This window comes from Poecilia formosa, unplaced genomic scaffold, assembly GCF_000485575.1.
Source record: "Poecilia formosa unplaced genomic scaffold, Poecilia_formosa-5.1.2 Scaffold281, whole genome shotgun sequence".
Lineage (NCBI taxonomy): Eukaryota > Metazoa > Chordata > Actinopteri > Cyprinodontiformes > Poeciliidae > Poecilia > Poecilia formosa.
In genome coordinates this window covers 487,054-506,457 of record NW_006800220.1, presented here as the reverse complement: position 1 = coordinate 506,457, position 19,404 = coordinate 487,054, and the positions used below count along the sequence as shown (strand labels likewise).

The 19,404-nt window shown below is 40.7% G+C and overlaps 4 protein-coding genes across 5 annotated transcripts in view; 2 read left to right on the top strand and 2 right to left on the bottom strand.

Moving 5' to 3' along the window:
* Positions 1 to 997: 997 nt before the first annotated feature.
* LOC103151420 (conserved oligomeric Golgi complex subunit 7-like) lies at positions 998 to 11,921 on the bottom strand. Its single transcript, XM_007571462.2, has 17 exons — positions 11,430 to 11,921; positions 10,434 to 10,582; positions 10,229 to 10,345; positions 9,246 to 9,414; positions 9,091 to 9,173; positions 7,838 to 7,960; positions 7,556 to 7,754; positions 6,426 to 6,553; positions 6,189 to 6,343; positions 5,340 to 5,456; positions 4,544 to 4,609; positions 4,245 to 4,431; positions 4,030 to 4,170; positions 3,819 to 3,902; positions 3,049 to 3,163; positions 1,931 to 2,074; positions 998 to 1,851 (listed from the first exon to the last, which is right to left on the bottom strand). The coding sequence occupies exons 1-17, from the start codon at positions 11,593 to 11,595 to the stop codon at positions 1,685 to 1,687; spliced, it is 2,310 nt and encodes a 769-aa protein (XP_007571524.1). The 5' UTR covers positions 11,596 to 11,921; the 3' UTR covers positions 998 to 1,684.
* Positions 11,922 to 12,789: 868 nt separating this feature from the next.
* On the top strand, positions 12,790 to 13,686 carry LOC107838573 (myeloid-associated differentiation marker-like protein 2). Its single transcript, XM_016681419.1, has one exon. It carries the CDS (start codon positions 12,790 to 12,792, stop codon positions 13,684 to 13,686), a length of 897 nt encoding a protein of 298 aa, XP_016536905.1.
* A 696-nt stretch (positions 13,687 to 14,382) lies between these two features.
* LOC107838582 (myeloid-associated differentiation marker-like) lies at positions 14,383 to 15,947 on the top strand. Its single transcript, XM_016681437.1, has one exon. The coding sequence runs from the start codon at positions 14,885 to 14,887 to the stop codon at positions 15,725 to 15,727; it is 843 nt and encodes a 280-aa protein (XP_016536923.1). The 5' UTR covers positions 14,383 to 14,884; the 3' UTR covers positions 15,728 to 15,947.
* Positions 15,678 to 19,404, bottom strand: part of LOC103151419 (putative protein MSS51 homolog, mitochondrial) — a 37,172-nt gene continuing 33,445 nt past the window's right edge. Inside the window, exons 4-7 of one of the 2 annotated variants that reach the window (XM_007571461.2) lie at positions 18,776 to 19,339; positions 17,564 to 17,657; positions 16,825 to 17,049; positions 15,678 to 15,766 (exon numbers count right to left, since the gene is read on the bottom strand). In XM_007571461.2, coding sequence (XP_007571523.1) covers positions 16,845 to 17,049; positions 17,564 to 17,657; positions 18,776 to 19,339 — 863 coding nt within the window. In that variant the 3' untranslated portion in view covers positions 15,678 to 15,766; positions 16,825 to 16,844. Of the gene's footprint in view, positions 15,767 to 16,774; positions 17,050 to 17,563; positions 17,658 to 18,775; positions 19,340 to 19,404 lie in introns of those variants that run through there. The other variant, XM_007571459.2, reaches the window with a different exon arrangement.

Below are 19,404 nucleotides of genomic sequence, written 5' to 3'. Positions count from 1 at the left end.
CAGAGTCACAATTATTAAGGAGTAAACTCATTATAACACAGTACCTCATAATTATCTCAATTATAAAAGATTATATCTACTAAGAGTAGCACTACTGCAACATATATTAACTCAAGTAAAAGTAAAAACGACAGTATTTTGTAAAAATGCTGTTTGAGTATTGATCAATATCATAGCATCTGATTTAATGTATAAAACTGATGTCATTCCCGACAAAAATAGAAAGTTATGCGCAAATGTTGATATTTTAAAGACAAAATTATATATAAAAACATACAGATAAACAAATATAATTACAAAATAATAAACTCAAACATAAGATATACTTTTCCACATAATTTTTTCCAATGTAACTTAAGAGGTTTTGGTAGTTTTAGTGATTTTTCTACAGACAGAAAATAAAACTACAAAGATTGTGAACAAACACGAAGTATCACTGCAATATAAATGTGTGTTTGGTGCGTTTTTTAGTTAAAAATGTTTTTCATTCAGGGAATTGGTAGAGTGTCCAGAAATTTAACTCAAGATTATCGATAATTCATAATAAAATTAGTAAAATAAAAGTTAAAAGTACAGAGTAACTAAAGTAACTTTTCCTAAAAGTTATGTAAACCCCTAGATACTTTAGTGATTATTTAAAGTGAAAATAAAAATGTAACAGTAATTTGAAGGTTGATGCTTTGTGGAATTACTTCACTCAAATAAACAGTAAATTATGAAATATTCCTACAAATTTAACAACTTTGAAAAATACATTTTGGATAAACTTTAAATGCATCTGCTCTAAATGAGACAAGAAACTGATGTGAGTTTTCCCTCTGCAGAGATCTTCTATAAAACAGTTATTTTTGAGATTAGCAGTTTTGTTATTATTTTTGATATTTAATTGCAGTGCAGTTTGTTTTATTCTTGTATTCTGAACTTTGACCTTAATTTAGGCCTGTAGAGATTCAGACTTAGATGCTCAGATGGGGAACTGGAACTAAAAATATTAAAATGAAATTAATAAAGTTTAATCAAAGTTAATCTGCGACTTAAAGTGGAGAATATTTTTACATGAACCCAGGTAGGCAGAAACTTTTTTCCAGCTCTGTACACACATTTTCCAACAGTTATAAAAACATTGAAACAGAGCAAAGTTTACATTAAGCTTGTAAAAACAAACATCAAGGCTTCATTATAGTGTCATCCGATTTTTATAATACAGATTTTCACAATACAAAAGACCCTTGCTATCCAAAATAGAGACAATCATGAATCAGCCCAAGCAAAACAGAAATATATACTAATTATGTTTTAGCAAAACATGAGACTGATTTAATAAAAAACAACAGAAATGCCTCCTCTGAATATCTTCATCCCCCAGATCAATTATCAGTATGGAATAGTTAATTACATATATGGATCATAGAGAATTTACTCTCTTATAGATGCATAAATTAGGCAAAATATGAATATATAAATATCAGATTTTGGCTTAAACTGAAGGCAGATTTACCGGTAAAACTTGGGAAAGAATGTCGAAAACATTCTGATTTCAGTTTCTTCTGCTCCAAAATGAACAAAAACCCAAAATGCTGCAAAACACAAAGAATGATGACAGCAAAGACCCAATCACAGAAGCGTAACATGTAAAACAGCCGTCATTCACATCTCTTCCAGCGGGGGGAGTCCGTCAGAGCGGCTAGTAGTCGATGGCGCGCAGCGCGGCCAGGCTGGACGCCAGGCGGCGCGGCAGCAGCTTGGCCGTCTGCCGGTAGTCTTCAGGTTTGGCTCTCAGCAGCGTGACGATGTGCTGCAGCGTGCGGGACGGCTGCAGGCCCAGAGCGTCCATCACGTTGCTCAGATACTCTGAGGGAGACAAACCCAAATGATTCCACACACAACGACAGAACCAACAGAACCTGGAGGCGTTTCCCGGTCTCCGTACCGATATCTGTGGCCAGCTGTTTGGTGGAGTGAGGGGAGAGACGGGGGATGAGCAAGATGGCGTCGCAGTAGGTCTGCATGGTTGCCCTGGCGATGGAGCCCAGCCAGTAGTCAGCTGTGTTGTCCAACTCAGGAAGGTCATCGCCTGAGACAACAAGGGGAAAAGTTTCTGTTAGTACTGAAGACCTGCGATGGAGTACGATGCTGCGTTCACACCCAACGAGTTTCACACATAAAAACCGCCTCCGACGCTTCGAGCTGGATGTGTTTGCACTTTGAAGTCAGACGCTTCACATTTTCCTCAAGACCTGCGTCAAAATCGCTCTAGACTCGCGTTGCGATGAGCCGCTGTCTTCCGTACCCGGCCTGTTTGTACAATGATGCATAAAATTGAGAGAGTGGAACCAAATCATTATGTAGTGAAAGATTCTGCAGTCGTAACAGAGGCTCAGATGTCTTTGCTGAACATTTTATGTTCCGTTTCTATTGAACAAACTACGGTGACAGCTGATAACACGTTGGAGCCTCTCGCCTTTTATTCCTCTTCTGGTTACTTTCAACAATGGAGGATCTAAAACTGAGAGTATCGAGGTTTTATTTACTGAAATCAACAAAATGCTGCTGTCAGGCGCGTGTTTGAATTTACCAGATAATTCAGAGATGTTGTGAGTTTGACAAGCTAACTGGGCGCCGACAAAGGTCGCCGTCTCACCAGAGCCCAGTTTGATGGCCTGCTAACCTGCATGTCCTGGCAGGACACCACCTACAGGCCACTGCGTTACATAGCAGAGCCTCTGATTGGTTGATCCTCTGCATCCAGAGACAAAAGTTCAGATTTTTGAACTCCAGTGTTGAACGCTCAAAACGTTTAAATGCTTTAACAATGCACCGCGCTCCTGACACGCATCCACTTAGACTCTGAACGTAAACTGAGATTTATTTTTTTAAACTGAGACTAACGTCGTTATATTACCAGAAGAAAGTCATGAAATTGCAAGAAAAACGTTTTATTAAGAGAAAAGCTTTGATAAAGTGATGAAGATCTGATGTGACCATCTCGTCATGCAGAAATGGAGCAGTATAAATACAGCAGACTAAAATGAGGAAGAGGTGACGTACCCTGCTCTGGAGGGAACGGCAGCTTCCCAGCATGTAAGGCCATCTCTAGTGCCGGGTCCTCCTGGGTCACAAAGGGCTCCAGGTGGAGAGGCAGAGACATGAGGTACTGTCCAATCTGGAGAGGAGAGAGAGTCGCTTGAGCCGGATAAACAAAAACAGCCTTTTTACGCCTCCATCTAGGCTCCAGTGGTCCAATCGAGTTTTGCACTAAAATATTATTTCATCCATCAAATCAAAGCTGCTACATTACATCAATCAATTCCTCATGTATAACGACGTATTACAGCCCAAACAGAGAAACACACAGGCGGAAAAACGGAGTAAATTTCAGCCACAAAACTCTGAAATTTTCTACAAAAAAAAAAGTGAAAAAATTTCCCACTTTTTAAAATTTCCTAGAAAATTTCTGAGGTTGATATAAAAATGTCAGAGTTTTCTCTCGCTGATTTTCAACGATTCAAACTCAAAATTTTCCAATATTTTTTCTGGAAAATTTCTGAGATGAACCTGAAATTTTCAGAGTTTTTTCACTTTTCAAACTCACATTTCCTTGTTTTTGCTAGAAAATGTCTGAGATTAATCTCATACTTTTTTTTAGCTTATTTATGGAAATTTATTGCGATAACTTCTGGAACAATTCATCATCCAGCAAAACCTGTTATCATGACAGGACAAGTTGTAATGTGATAAACTTCATTTTTCCTTGAATCCCCTTTGAAATTAAATCAACTTTGAATCACAGACAGTTTTAAATGAAGACATAATCTTACGTTTGTGATATACTCCTGTGGTGACAGGCTGAACGTAGGCAGGTCTTCAGTGTAGCTCTCTCCAATAGCAGAAGCGTCCTGACTCTAAACCAGAGCAACAGGAGGCCAGACTTAAAGAAACAGGACACCCAGCACTCCAAAGTAAATCTAGCTAAAATTATACCCAATAACACCTGAAATCAAATCATGTGGGAGCCCGACACGTACTCACCTCCATCTTGGAGACGAGGCAGAGCTGGTGTTTGATCTGCAGGAAGACGGAGTCGAAGGCCAGCTGGTTGGCCTGCTGGTTGAGCCTGGTCAGAGCTGATCTGGGCTCAGCCAGCAGGCTGGAGTTCCCCGTCCCTTTTTCCTGCAACACCACGTCATTATTTACCAGAAGATCAGCAGCAAGACGCTCAGTGCCGACTACAACCTGCGTCCTACCTTCAGCGAGAACAGGATCTCCATCAGGTTGTTGTATTCGGCCACGTTGCCCCTCTGGAGGTAGTTGTACTCCTGCCAGGGGTTTTTAGTGGCGTTTTTCCTGTCAGTGGAGCTGGCCTCCTGGATGCCGGCCAGGCTGCGCGGGCTGTAAGACTCCGATAAGTACTTACCTGCTGTGCCCAGGATCCTGCAGTGATCATAAGCAGCATTTTTTTTTTATTTTTTTACTCTTAAAAACTGAAACTGGGTTCGATTTGAGAAACTAAATAAAAACAGATGACAGGAAGAACGTTTCTCACTTGTTTGACAGCTGCTGCTCAAAAGCTCCGCACTGTCGCAGCAATTCTCCACATGTGGCGATGATCCTGTGAAACCCGTGCAAGTTACCGATTAGTGAGTTAATCTAAACTTCATCTCATCGATCGACTAACTGATGAGCGGCCATTTTGTTGCTGAATGCAGAATTTAAATAAACATAATTAAATTTTAACATCATTTTTAGCTGTGTTAAATACTGACTGAATAAACAGAAAATTTTCATTTCCTCTCATCAACAAACTTACATTTATAAAATATAACAAAACAGGAATCGGCTGCTGAACAGAAAAATAAAAAACATTTAAATATGTGAAACACAATGAATACAGAAATTCTGTCTGTATTACCAAAAAAACATAAATAAATCAACCTTGCTTTATTTTTCTGTTCGCCCTCCACTTTTCCTTCAACTCGTAGCACGTCAGACATTTCTGAATGAGAAACTGACGTCGCTCCGTCACACGCAGCTATTAAAGAGTTTATCCAGGGTTCATGTTTCAAACCAAACAACATAAAGTGGACTTTACATCCCAAACCAGACCCTATTTGGACCGTTTCTCTTTCCCGTTTTGATTTCGCTCCGCCATCTTTGATTCAATATTGACCAGCGGCGCCCTCTGCTGTGTGGAGGCCAAACTACAACACTGAAAGGAGGCTTAAGCGGATATTATTATTGATTTAAGCTAATTTTAATAGAATAAACAATTAATAGACAAGTAAATCAATCAATCGTTTTCATCCCCATTTGGATGAACTTTGTTTTAAAAGCAAACTCACCGGACTGAGTTCTGGAAGGAGGTCCAGTCCTCCTGGAAAGCAGAGGAACTTGGTGTCTCCTCAAGTCTGCATTTCTTCCTGATCGACTGGAGCGTTGTAGAGAAGTCTGACACATACCTGAGTTTCAAAGGAATAATAGGGTTATTCCAAGGAACATGTCTGATATAAATTTAAATTAGAGCTAGGCGACATGGCTTAAAAATAAAATCTCTGATTTTTTCACACCAGGTTCGATTTTAATTGATTTTCTTCTTGCTTTCTTTTCTAAGAAAGAAATTTCAAATGATGGAAAACATTCTCAAAAAGCGGCTTTTATTAAGGCCAGTCTGCAAAGAATGTAGTTTAATTATGAGAACATTAAAAGTCAAAATATTAGCACAATAAAATCGCAATTTTACTAAAACGTCTTAATATTATGAGAATAAAGTCGTTTTAATAAGATAATGAAAATAATAAGAATTATTTTCTGTAATTTTTTGTCTTTTTTGTGTTCAATAAGATTACTACTTTAATCTTCATGGTAATATTACAATACGACTTTATTCCTGTGTTCCTACAACTATTTTCATGTAATATTATGACTTCTAATAGAAAATAATGTAGTTTAACTGTAATATTTTATCATATAATTCAAAGTGTAAACAAACAGAAGCTGTATAACAGGCATGACAAACAAGATGGCCGCCCTGGTCGTGCTGACATCACCTTGAACCCGATGACTGTGTAGGTGGAAAAAAATAACAGATTTTCCAAAACTTACATTTTCAAAAACTAAACATTTGATTAACTGATCAAACAGATTGATCGCCCAGCCCTAACTGAAGCTGGAAATGAGAAAAGCGTCTTTACTTGGTGAACAGGGCTTTGAGAGCTCTGAGCAGGCCGCACACGGCGAGCCCATCGGTGAGGCGGACGCAGCGCTCCACGGCGCCGCTCGCCAGGCCGAACAACTTCCCCACAGAGTGGCTCAGCTCCTCCACGCAGTCGATCACCTCCCCGTGTTCCTGAGCACCACACACAGAGCCCTGAGCGTTACAGAGAGACGGCTGGTTATCTGGTGGTTCTGTGGCTGAGCGGCGGTCTGACCAGAGGAACGGCGCTGATCTGGATGAGGAGGAAGGCCTCTTCCAGCTCGCCGTACTGCAGCTGGTAGGACTTGTACGGGTCGTAGAGCGCGCAGACCAGTTCGTTCACCTTCAGCAGGTTATTCTCACCTGGAACAAAATATTCACAACACTTTCACTTACAGTCCGTCAACCTCAATTTTATTTTACTCAGATTTTAATGGAACCTGTCAAAATAATAAATGTTACTGCATGATAAAACGTCCCAGAAGTTTTGCAGTAAAACAATAGTGCTGATGTTTTGAAAATATTTTTATATTAAATTGTTTTCAGGTGATTTAATATAAAAATTAATGACATAATAACATAAGAACACATTCTCAGAGATCAATAAACTTTTAATTCTGACAAACATTTAACAAAGGAACTGGAAGATACTTTAAATATCCAAAATAAACAAAACAACAAAATGAAATCTAAACTAAACTGTCCTTCAAAAAAAGGATATTGAGACCAAAACACCAGACTGACCATTTTTCTCATCCAGTTTTTGGTAGAAATAGAGAAAAGAGAAAAATTATAAATTATGCAAATGGAAATTATTGAGCTCGTTTCATTTTATCATGCTTTAATTGATTTAGGAACAGGCAAAATAGAGCAAAATTTTAAATATTTTATAACTAAAAATATAAAAAGTCTGGAATGAATTTGTATTTAGCTCCCAGGAGTTTATAAAATATTCAGATTCTGTGAGCCGTTCATCTTTGGAAATGCGTTCAGTCGGATTGCAACACTTCTCAAGTCTTTTCATAGATTCTCAGACCAGACTTTAAATAGGCCATTATAATAAGCAGTGATTATGTTTTGATCTAACTAAATGTTTAATTAAAAATAAAATATTCTTGTCTTGGTATATAAATTTAAGATTAAATCAAACTCATGTGTTTTGTGGGGCTGAATACGTGTGCCTGCCACACTTTTGAGATTTTAAAAAACCAAATTATGAAACCAATGTTTAAGTTATCCTCCATTTCACAATTATGAGCTACTTTTCCTCAATTTATCACATGGCATAAAATAAAACCGACAAAAATTGCAGCTTGTGGCTGTGACATGAGAGAATGTCGCCGTCCAGGCAGCGTTCGTACGAACCCAGGTGTGGGAGCATGGCCGCCTCCAGGCTGTGGCCAAAGGTGGAGGTGGTTTGGTGGAGCTCCAGCAGGCAGTCCAGGCGCTGCTCCTGGGCGGCCCGCTCCATGGCGCTGCTCAGACACACGGGGATGGACGGCACCATGGACCCCAGCGTCTGGATCAGCAGAACCGTCACCACTTCGTACGGGTTCTTAAACACCTGGTGCGGTTTAGCATCACACAGTTTAGCACCAATCATCACTCAGTCCAAACCAATCATCCTGGTGCTGCAGCAGGTCTCACCTGGCTGCTCCACTGCACCTGCGCGTGCCAAGTGGAGAGCAACGTGTCGTAAAACTCAGACAGCTGCTGATTCAGGCTGAGCTCGCTCTGAGAGAGATCCTGCCATATGCTCACCAACTGGCCCTGCAGACAGCAAATCAGACAATATTCCACATGGATCATGTGTTTATTAACCTGACAGATGCAAACAATTAATTCACTTACAATAAAATGTCCATTAATGGTTTATTAGATTATAATGAGTTCAAATCGACCAACTAAAAACGTCCTCTTTTCCCTTTATTTAATGGTGTAGTTTAGCCGCCATCCAGCAGAGGGCGCCGCTGGTCTTCCTTAAGCGAGCCAGTTGGTACAACATGGCGACCATGTGAGAGAAACGGTTCAAATAGAGCCCGTTACTAGATGTAAAAAGCACTTTATGCGCTCCTGTTTTTAAATATAAACACTTATATTGACGAGTCGCCGTCCAGGCGGCGTTCGTACGAACCCAGGTGTTCGTACGAACGCCGCTTAAGTCTTAAGTTTCATCTTAATAGCGCTCATTCAGCCGAGCAACATGGAGGAGTAACGTTAGCTTCTCATTCAAAGATTTGTGTTGTGCTACGAAGGTGAGGATGTGACGTCAGCAAAGCGGAGGGGCAGTAACGTGATGAGAAAAAATCTGATGGCAATAAGCAGGGCTGACATGAATTCATGCACTTCATGGAGCGAATTTTAACTTTCCTTAGAGAGCAAAGCTACAGACAGTACTAACGTATTAACATGTGTTTGTTCACAGGAAACTAAGTATTAATTTACATATTTTATTTTTATATTCAGCCATCTAAGAGGTTCTTGTTTTTTGTTATATTTTATAAATATATCTAAGTTTTTTAATGTTTATTCAATCAGTATCTAGTACAGCTGATAATGCTAAAATTCAACACATTTTTTAAAATTTGATGATGTTTTTTTTATTCCGCATATTATGAAAAGTGTATCTATCCCTTTGCTACGTGAAGACAGCCGGCCTTCTTGATACAAGAGAAAACTCAGATTTTAAAGAAAATGGCCAATTATCAATCAATCAAGCTGACCAATAAGATCAACTTTACCTTAATTCGTTAATCATTAACTTGCATCCCTATTCCTTGGTGTGATGTAGTAACTTGATAAATCAGGTTACTAAACCTGACTAATGAGTCGGATTACTTGACTTAAACCTGTTTTAGTAACCTGATAAATCACACCCAGGCCTGAACTGGACAACACACCTTGTGACATTTATAGTAGTACGCCAGAAGCTGGGGCATTCTGTCGATCTCTGTGAAGACTTTAACAAACACCTTGGCCTGACCTGCAGGGAGAAGAGCAGGTGAGTGTCGTTGATGCTGCGGGGAGGACGGAAGGGGTGGAGCTGGGTCGTTACCTAGAGACATGGAGTTGAAGGTTGCTACTATCTGAGGACTGGCCATGGCCTCCAGGCGGTTCTTCAGCGCCTCCAGGTGGACGCACTTCTCAGAGTAGTCCGGTGTGTCCACCAGCATGGCCAGGCTGTTCTGCATGCTGGTCAGCTTGGATGAAATGACTTCCAGGTCCTGAAAACACACGAGTCTGATAAGACTAGAAGCATAACGACAGCACAGGACATGACCGAGTGAGTCAGGATGCTTTGATACAACACATGAACTGATATTAATATACACCTGATAAAATGAACAAATTAATAGCTGCCTCTGCATCCAATAAGTGTTTGTTAAAATTAAATATTGAACATTTTTTCACATTTTTCAGGATTTTGCAATTGTTTTTGTGCTTTTCTGGTGATAATTTAGAAATATCTGCAAAGAATTTTGCAATATTTCCACCTATGTATGACAGTAAACGTCACTTTTTAGTACTTGCCGTATTTATCATCTGACTGTAAGTGAAGCTGAGGCAGCAGTGGAGTACAAGAAATATCGCCCTCTGCAGGTGGAAGTTAGCATCACAACAACCCAAAGTTTTTGACCATTTGTGCAAAAAAAATAAATAAATAAAATTAGAATAAACTCATAATTATGCATTAGTGCAAAAATTCATGGAAAAATCAAAAGATTTTGCATGAATTTCTGTGAAAAATTGCAGGGTTGATGTAATTTGGCAGAATACAGATAAAAACTGCTTTAATTTGATTGATGAAACAATATTTAAGCACAACTGTCACTTTGAAGGTTTTATTTGTGTGTCCCTCTGGAGTCTAAAGGGCCACATAAAAGCAGATTTGGCCCCTGGACCTTCAGTTTGACACATGGAGTATTACAAAGACACACTAATTACATACATTTCTCATTTGTTATTTACAAAAAGGATCTAATCACATAAAGCTCCATATGATGAAGTGAAAGCAGCATTCAGAAGTGGGTTTTTCACCTGAGTTTTGAAGGTTTCCTCAATGTCTGCGCTCAGGGTGCTCCATTTATCCGCCTCCTGCAGAGCCTCAGCGGCCAGCTGCATCCGACTCTTCACCTGATCTATCTCCACCAGGACCTGGTGGGTGTGAGATCCGCATCGTTTATTCAAAACAACTTTATGTTCTGCCTGCCATGTGCCTTCTTCTAAAGCAGCTGCCACACACCTGCATGGATTGCACGGTGTCCTGCTCAAACTTCTTTATGTCCTCCTTGACGAGGACCATCTGCTCCTTCAGGAAGGACGCCTCCTGCTTCAGCGCCTCCACGTCCCGCAGAACCCGGGGCATGTTCTGCAGCGCCTGATTACTGCTCTCTGCACACAGAAACAGCCAGCCGTCGAGTCATTAACATACACAACAATAAACCTAACTGGGTGTTAAAACCACTGACACAGTCTGACACAACGTTAGCATTAGTTTCAGTATAATTCCAACCATAATAATAATAATAAGTAATATTACAAGTTCCTATTTTCTAGCAAATCTAGTCCAAGGGCAGTGATGAAGCTGAAGATTAGCCATTTCCAGAATCAGAAGTAAAGGGCAATTCCATCTAATTTTTTACTAACCTGAGCATCTTTAATCTGCTGTAGGTTAAAAACTACAAAACTTAAAACATTTCATAGCTATTCTACACTCATTCTCAGATACTTAAAACCAAATATGTGATTAGAAAAACCTTCATTTGATCTGTGAGGCTTCAATAAAGGGCAATTTCAGCATCTTACTCACATCTGACCCACACTTCAACAACTTAAGCTTAAAAACAGCAATGCCCAAACACTTCAAAACTGGACTAAATTACTCATGCAAACTCAGATTATTATTTGTGAAACTTTTATTTGATTGATGAGACTTTATTAAAGGGTGATTTTAGCTCTTTTTATGCATCTGGACCAGATTAAATACCAAAAATACAACATCTGGACTCTTTTAACCTGCACTAGATTATTCTACTCTAATTTCAGAATATTTAAAGTTTGTTACACTTTTATTTCATTTGTCAAAGTTCAATAGAAACTATAATAATCCAGCCATGACTTGAGCAAATCCTGCTAGGCCTGTTAGACATCCGGCTAGTTTAAAGCCAGCGAAGACATTTACTGAGGCACTGCTGTTTGGTTATAATATCTGAATATGTTCTGTTTTCTGGTTACTGACCCTCGATAGCATTGTTGACCTCCTGGATGAAGAGCTGCAGCTTCATCACCAGAGTTGCTGCATGAGTGTCCGCTTTCCCCGGAGCCTCCTTCTGCACCATCTTGAAGGCGCCGTTCACCCAGTCCTTCACATCGAAATCATCATCCAGGAACTTGGAGAAGTCCATCTCTCCGCTCCCAGAGCTCACAGCCTGTTCCCCGGTGTACAGCCAGACCCCTCGGCTGTCATCGAGCCATCCTGGTAACCTCCGGGCTAGCTAAGTCTTCCCAACCAAAGGCTTCGACACGAATATAAAATAAATAGCCCAGGAAAAGGAGATGACCATTACAACCAGATAAAGCTCTAACAAAGCGACGGCCTCCTCCAGAGTTATTTTTAAACGTTTACTCACTCAAAAGCTGCAAAGTACACATATTTCACAGTGGCTAATGCTAGCAGAGCCAAACTGACAACAACTTCCGCTTGTGCTTCCTATTTACCTTCCCCGGAAACGCATGATAAGATCACGGCCCGACTAAAAATCAATAAATAATTGTAGGTATTGGGGAATCGTAATTATTATTATTAATTAAATTTTTTGTATATAAAAAATGTGTAACCTCACATACGGAAGAGGATTAAGGCCATTGTGAAAAATCATTTTCTCAAAATTTTATCAAAACTATGAAGAAATACTCATTTTTTTTCTCTCAGTGGCCTTATTCCTCTTCTTTACTTATTAGATATCATAAAATAACATAAAAACAATTAGTTTGATGTTGTTTCACAAAAACACAACATTCCAACACATAAAATTAACATTCAATAAAAAAAGTTATTATATGGTGGTGGTTGGTCATGTGACAGTGACGCAGCTCCGGATTTAGGGTTTTGGGGTTTCAGTGGTGGTTTTCATGGTATTGATAAGTTAGGAAACAATATATCAGTAAATACCTATCGGTAATCGGCCTTAACGGTAATATCGGATATTGATATCAGCCCAAATTTTCAGTTCTGTGGATCTCTACTTTGCACTCCACAATAGAATATAACATTGTATTGGTGGTTAATAACAGTTAAAGCTTGGATTAGGAAGCATGTAACTTCTGTTGAAGAAAAAAAAAACATTTAATACAAACCTAACGTATAAAGACATCAGTTTTACTCTACCAGTAATTTTAAATGTTGTGCTTTAATGATTAGGGCGACGTGTTCCTATCAGCTGCAGCAGATAAGTCTCATTATTCACAGTCTGCTCCATGAATGTTATGCAAACCAAAGCAACTACATGGAAAGTAGAGCTGGAGAGGAAACCCTGCAGGGAGAAGTTATCCGTCAGCCAACCTGAGAGGACCAAGTCATTTCTCTGACACTTGGAAAGATGGGCGTTATTGACGATGTTAAGGACACGCTGTCCAAGGCGGTGTTTAATCCGTCCAGCTTGATGTCCGGGCGAGGCGGGCTCCACATGGCTCAGATCGTTCTGTGTCTGGTCACCTTCGTCCTGGGAATGTTCAGAGGAGGGAGCAGCCATACCTACTGGATCTACGCCATGTTCACCTGGGCCTTCTGCCCCATCATGACCCTCATCATCTCCGTCATCGAGATGTTCGGGCTCGATGTAGTCCTCAACATGTTCTGCATGGACTGGGGGGACTTCACCACAGGGATGGCCATGTCCTCCTCTCTCATGACCGTCTCCGTCGCCATAACTTACGCCAACTTCTACGCCTGCCTGAAATGCCTCTACGGCTGGATAGTGAGCGTGTTCGCCTTCCTGTGTGGCTTCCTCTACGTCCTGGAAGTGGTGAAGGACAAGTTCCTGGACAAGAAGAAAGGGAGCTACCTGGCAGCTCTTCCCGGGTTCTGGAAGGTTCTGGAGGCCTTCGTGAGCTGCATGATCTTTGTGTCTCTCACCGGTTACAGAGACAAGCCAGCGCTGATCTTCTGTGTCATCGCGTACATCATCCCCTTCCCCATCCTGCCTCTCATCATCGCCACCAACATCTTAAAAAAGCTGAAGAAATGTTTGCCCTTTAACCTGGACAGGTTTGTCTTTGTTTTCCTGGTGATCTCAGTCGTGCTGTACATATTCACAGCCATCATGTGGCCCATTTTCATGTTCAGACACAATCCACGGCCCAGCGACTGTCCCCCCAGCTTTTGTATTTGGGCCATTCAGTTCATGGTTGCATTTTTTACTTATGTGAATCTCATCCTCTTTTCATTGGACCTGATTTTTACTCTTCTCGGCATCTGTGACTTTAAGCGAACATAAATGTTACGATTTTTTTTATAGTGCGTCTGTCAAGACATTTGACCTGAATGTACAGAAAAGCTCCACTGTTCTTTTTAATAATATTTCCAAAGATGCTGTGTTGTAATTCCAACATAAATAAGGTGAATACTGCATGTCTCTGCAACTTATCATGTCCACACTGTAAAACATTTGAGCTGCATTTAGTTGGGTCTACTGTCTTCTGCTCTGCAAGTCAAATAAATTGAGAGTTTTAGATTTTGAAGCTAAATGTGTGAGTTTGTGAAAGATAAACTTGCAGTAATAAGTTGTGTTAACTTTTTATTAATTTTGTCAGAGTTGAATAAACAGAGTTTTTAGGTTAGCACTTAGTGTGAACAGATCAATGTAACACACTTCCATCTCAGGATACAAAAACACACCGCTAAGCATTCTGGGAAATAGTTCCCACTCCTTTTCTTCTTTCCATTTTTTTAAGGCAAATGTTTATTTTAATTGCAGCTGACAGTTTGCAAAGCTTGGGGATAATGACTTTGCTTCCTTATGATGCTCTGGTTGCACCTCAACAACTATTATTTTTTTATTTAATAAAAATGATTAAATTAATTAAATACAATAGATAAATACATGGGTGTATATTTTTATATTTAACATTGCAGAAGATAATTTTTGTTTCTGCCGTGGCAAAATGAATCTTTTTTTCTTTAAATGTGCTTCTAAATTACAAATAGGTCTAAATGTTATTAATGCACACAACAGTTGGTAGTGAGAAACAGCTTTATTTCCATGTGTTTGACATCATTGGAAAGCTTAGAAACCACAAGTTTCACAATATGAAAGTTACTCAAAATGCCCTGAGATGAACTGTTCATGATAATAAGTCAGTTAAGAGACTAAAACTTTCATTCAGGTTGTGTAAATTAAGATGTTGTGTTAAAGTGAGTGTTTGTTAAAATGATCCTCGGCCCGAACCTGTTTGAGAAACTCTGATCTGAAGTTACAGTTGGTCCCATTTTGCTTCGTTCCAACTACAGTTCAGGTCTGTTTGATCATTTTCATGTGCAAACTGAGCACCAACTCAGACATTTGAATACAAAGCATATCGCACCGCTGTGCTGGAGTGAGAGGAGTTTCATTACGACGGTTCATCCTTCAGTTCTGGAGCAAACGCAGCTTCTTCCTCAGAACCTCCAGGACCTGGAAACCCAAACCCGGCAGCATGTGTGGCCCGTTCTCCGGCTTCCAGGGGATTATTCGCCTGGTGGAGATGATATCCAGCGCTCTGGCTCTGGTCGTCGTCCTGTTCAGAGGCAGGATGGTCGCCCCCTGGGGCGTTTGGTGTGAGTTCGTCTGGGTGTTGTGCATCATCGTCCCCTTGGCGCTGCTTGTGGTGGAGAGCAGAGGCTGGCACATCCTGCTGGCGGCCTTCCTCCCCAACTGGGCCGACCTGACCCTGGGCCTGACAGCCGTGTGCTGCATCTCCGTGGTCTCCGCCACGGTGGCCTTCGCCGCCGTTTTTGTCTGCCTCACCTGCATTGGGAACATCCTGTGCTTCGTCTTCTCGCTGGTCGCCACGGTGTGCTTTCTGGTCGACGTCATCAAGCAGAAGACGGCGTTCGGCAGCGGCTACATGTCCAGCCTGAGAGGAACCCTCCGCATATCGGAGGCATTTGTCGCCTGCATGATCCTCACCGCCGCCGTCGACCATTTTGTGAGAGGGGAGTGGTTCTACAAACCTTTCGGGATGATACTGTGCGCCATTATCTTTGGAGTTTGCCTCCTGGTCACCGCGGCCATCATCGTCCTCAACCTGCTGAAGCTTCTGCAGTGTCTGCTGGTGTTCAGGCTGAACCTGGTGGAGTTTGTGTCCAACTTGGTGGCGGTGGTGCTGTACCTGCTGGCTGTCATCCTCTGGACCGTGTTTGGCTACAGACGCTACAGGCACAACCCTTACACCTGCATCAAATGTTCCTACGCAGACATGAATGCCGTCACGGTGGGAAGCGCTTTGAACCTCATCCTTTACATTGTAGACCTGGTTCTGTCCATTAAGTCACTGTAGAAAAGTTCAGCTGTGACTTCACTGTCCTGGACTCCATCACTTGGTGAATAAAGACAAAAACAGCTGTGAAGTTTGGCTAGAGAATAATTTTATGTGACTGTCAGGTATTTTTGGTTTAGTTTCTGGTGCAAATATCTTAGTTCACTTCAAATAAGACAAAACTAACATTTCAATAACTTTCTAAGCTAGATGTAGAGGCTTATTTTAAGTAAATAACTCCTTAATACTGATGAAAAGTTCTGGTTCCACTGGTGCTGTTACCTAGCAACCCCAGCCAAGCCCAGCCGTTGCCTAGCAACCCAGTTCTATTTCCACTGGCAGATTATTTCATTTATAACAAGACATTTTTTTTCCCATGTTATTTGTGAAATAATCCGCCAGTGGAACCATTTTTTTTAATCAATAATAAAGAATCACTGACTTAAAACAGGATCCTATGTCTTACTGACATTTGATTTGAATGTTTTTGCACTACAAACTAGACCAAAAATACTTGGTAAGGTTTGGTTTTTGCAGTGAAGAAGAGGAAATAAAAGCTTGTTTAGGTTGATAATTCCTTAATATTGGTGAAAAAGAATTAGTTCCAATGGCAGATTATTGAATTTATGACATTTTTCCCATGTTATAAGTGAAATAATCTGCCAGTGGAACTAGAACTTGGAACTTACCAAGTTACCATGCTAGGTAACGCTGGACATGGCTGAGGTTGCTAGGTAACAGCACCGGTAGAACTAATTCTTTTTTTGTCAATATTAAGGAATTATTTACTTACAACAGATTTGTATATCTAGATGAAAAGTTACTTTTAAGTTAGTTTTGTCGTATTTAAAGCAAATTAAAATATTTGCACAGATTAAAATACTTGGTGAGTTTTTTGTGTTTTTGCAGTGAACTCAACCGTATTTCACAGACTCATTATATTCAAATCTTACTGAGCCTCATTTGAATGCAACAAAACTGAGATAATAGATGCAAATTTCTTAACTCCTGAAGCTCCTGGTTTAAAAGTTATAAACCCTTCAAGTGTTTCAGTTATTAAAAGCCCGGTTACGATTATAACATAATAACCCTTTATTTATAAAAATGAAATGACAAACGTTTTCCACCGGCGCCCCCTTCAGGTCGACTCTGGCTCCTCCAGCTCCGCCGTCGCCAGTAAACCCTGGAAGCTGAAGTAGTGCGAGTTGCAGAAGACAGGAGGCTTGTTGGGCGTCGACCCGACGACCTCTGGCTTCAGGGAGGCAAACGGGTTGGCTCCACTGCCCTTCAGGTCCATCTCCAGCTCCAGCAGGATTTGCAGACTGTAGGTCATATCTGTCTCACTGCAGAGAGACGACAGACCAGCAGCTGGGACAAAAGTATTCACACACCCTCAACTTTCTAACAAGTAGAAACAAAATGATGCTTAGTTTTTAACATCTCTTTGCAAATCAAAATCTAGAAAGTGCGGCTTGAGAATCTGGAAATGCATTTATTTTCTTTAATCTTCGCATTATTTTATTAAGTAAGATTATTTGTCATGCCAACTCTTCATGCTTTACTGAGGAATTTTATGTAGAACATTTTTTTGCCGCTGGGTGGATGTGACCTTTTTACTGGTGATTTATTTATTTATTGTTCCTAAATGGCATAGACTACTTTTTGAATTGTAATAAAGACTTCTGTAGGAACCAAAACTGCAAATAATGTGAATTTGGGCCCAGAATTGTTCAGAGGGCCACAAATGGCCCCCGGACCACACTTTGGACACCCCTGAATTTATTACATATTTATCTAGCTGCATCTGATTTCTGGATCAAATTCTGGTGTTTATGGCTCCAAATGAGTGAAACTTACGTCAGTGAGGTGAACATGGAGGGAATCTCATAATCGCGGAGGAGCAGAAGGGTTGGCAGCCAGCCCTGGTCCAGACCCTGACTGGCATCAAAACCTAGAAATATAGAGTTAAATAATTACTCTCATTTCTAAACAAATTTATTTTCACGTTTTATGTAAAAATGCTTAAATAATTTGCATTACTGTAAATTATTTAATCAGATATTTTAGGCCTAATCCACTGCAGATGGATATCTGGGGAAAACAAGTTATTTTTTAAACACTTTGACCCACAAAAAACTATTTTAAAAAAATCACTAAAAATGATTATTTATGAAAACTCAGAATGAAGTGGAGAAGATCTGAGAAAACCTTGTATTTATGTTCCAACGTATAAAGCAGCTTCCCTTACTGAGGATTGTCACAATAAGTAATTAATCGATTAATTGGATGATAAATTGAAACAAATTCAATAATTTCCATTTGCAAAGTTTAGTATTTTTCTCATTTCTTTCCATTTTTACCACTAATTGGATGATAAAAGTCTCCTGTCTGGTGATTTGGTCTCAACTAAGTGATCTTAAGGACAGTTTAGTTCATAATTTATTTTATTTGTTTATTTGTTGTTTTGTTTATTTATTTTGGAGATTTCAAATGTCTTCCCCTTCCAGTGTTTAATGTTCATTAAAATCTTAAGTTTATTTATGTCTGAAAATATTTTCTTGAAATTATTATACCTTTATATCACTGGAAAATGTTCTAAAACATCAATATTATCATTTTCATTTTGGGCCAAATCAAAAATCTGAATGTTCTTAAAGGGCCGGTTGGGTCAGAATGTAGTAATGAAACCCATTAAAATGTTAAAATATTAATAAATAGCTGTTTGTTTCAGCATTCAATAAATGTTTCTCAAAATTAAATAATCATTGATCAGTCCCTCCGTTGGTTTTGTTTTTGTTTACTTTTTGCCATCAAGATCACAGATTTTGTTTCCACTTTAGAAATACTTGTAAAGATTTTCAATCAGAAAAAATGTGGGAATTTGTTGATTTTTGTTAATTTTGTGGATTTCTGAAAACCTGGAGGGACTTGATGATGTAATCTGGAGTCAAAAGGGCCACATAAAAAGCTACAGCGGGCCAGATTTGGCCCCCGGGCCTTGAGTTTGACACCTGGTTGATCTTGATGAGTTTATTATGGTTCTGGTCCCGATGACTCCGTGGTTCTGACCTGGATTAAAACCGACCACCAGGTCCGGTTTGGCCGCCTCCTCCTTCTCCACCAGCTCCTCCCAGAAGTGGTGGTAGAGGCCCCGGTAGGCGCTGACGTAGACCCTCTGCTTGGGGCCGAAGGCTCGGAGAGGGGGCCTCAGGACGGGGCCGTCCGCCACCTCGGGCCCCACCATGACCACCTCGATGCCCTGGTGTCCAGGGAACACGTGGTTCAGCTCGTCGTAGTCGCTCAGCTTGGTCGCCAGCGTCTCGCCGGGCCCCGCCCCCACCAGGTGGACGGTGAGCGGCCGGGAGGCCGGGCTGAGGCCGAACAGCCTGAGGCCCAGGGCCACGGTCAGGGGCCTGGAGAAGAACTCGCTGCAGACCCTCCAGAGCGACTGCTTCAGGTCATCATCCCCAGGTCGGGGCCGGCCGGCGTCGGCCCATAAATCCTTCATGTTGGCTCCACTGACGATGGCGTCGAGGCGGGATGAGAGGTCGCCCTGCATGGAGAGCCAGTCGTCCCAGGTTTTCACCTCCGACCCCGGCTTTGACCACTTCTCTGTGGAGAACGGAAGGTCGCCTGGGGGACAAGAGGAGAACCACTATGAGGTCAGAACCGCCATGAGGTCAGAACCGCCATGAGGT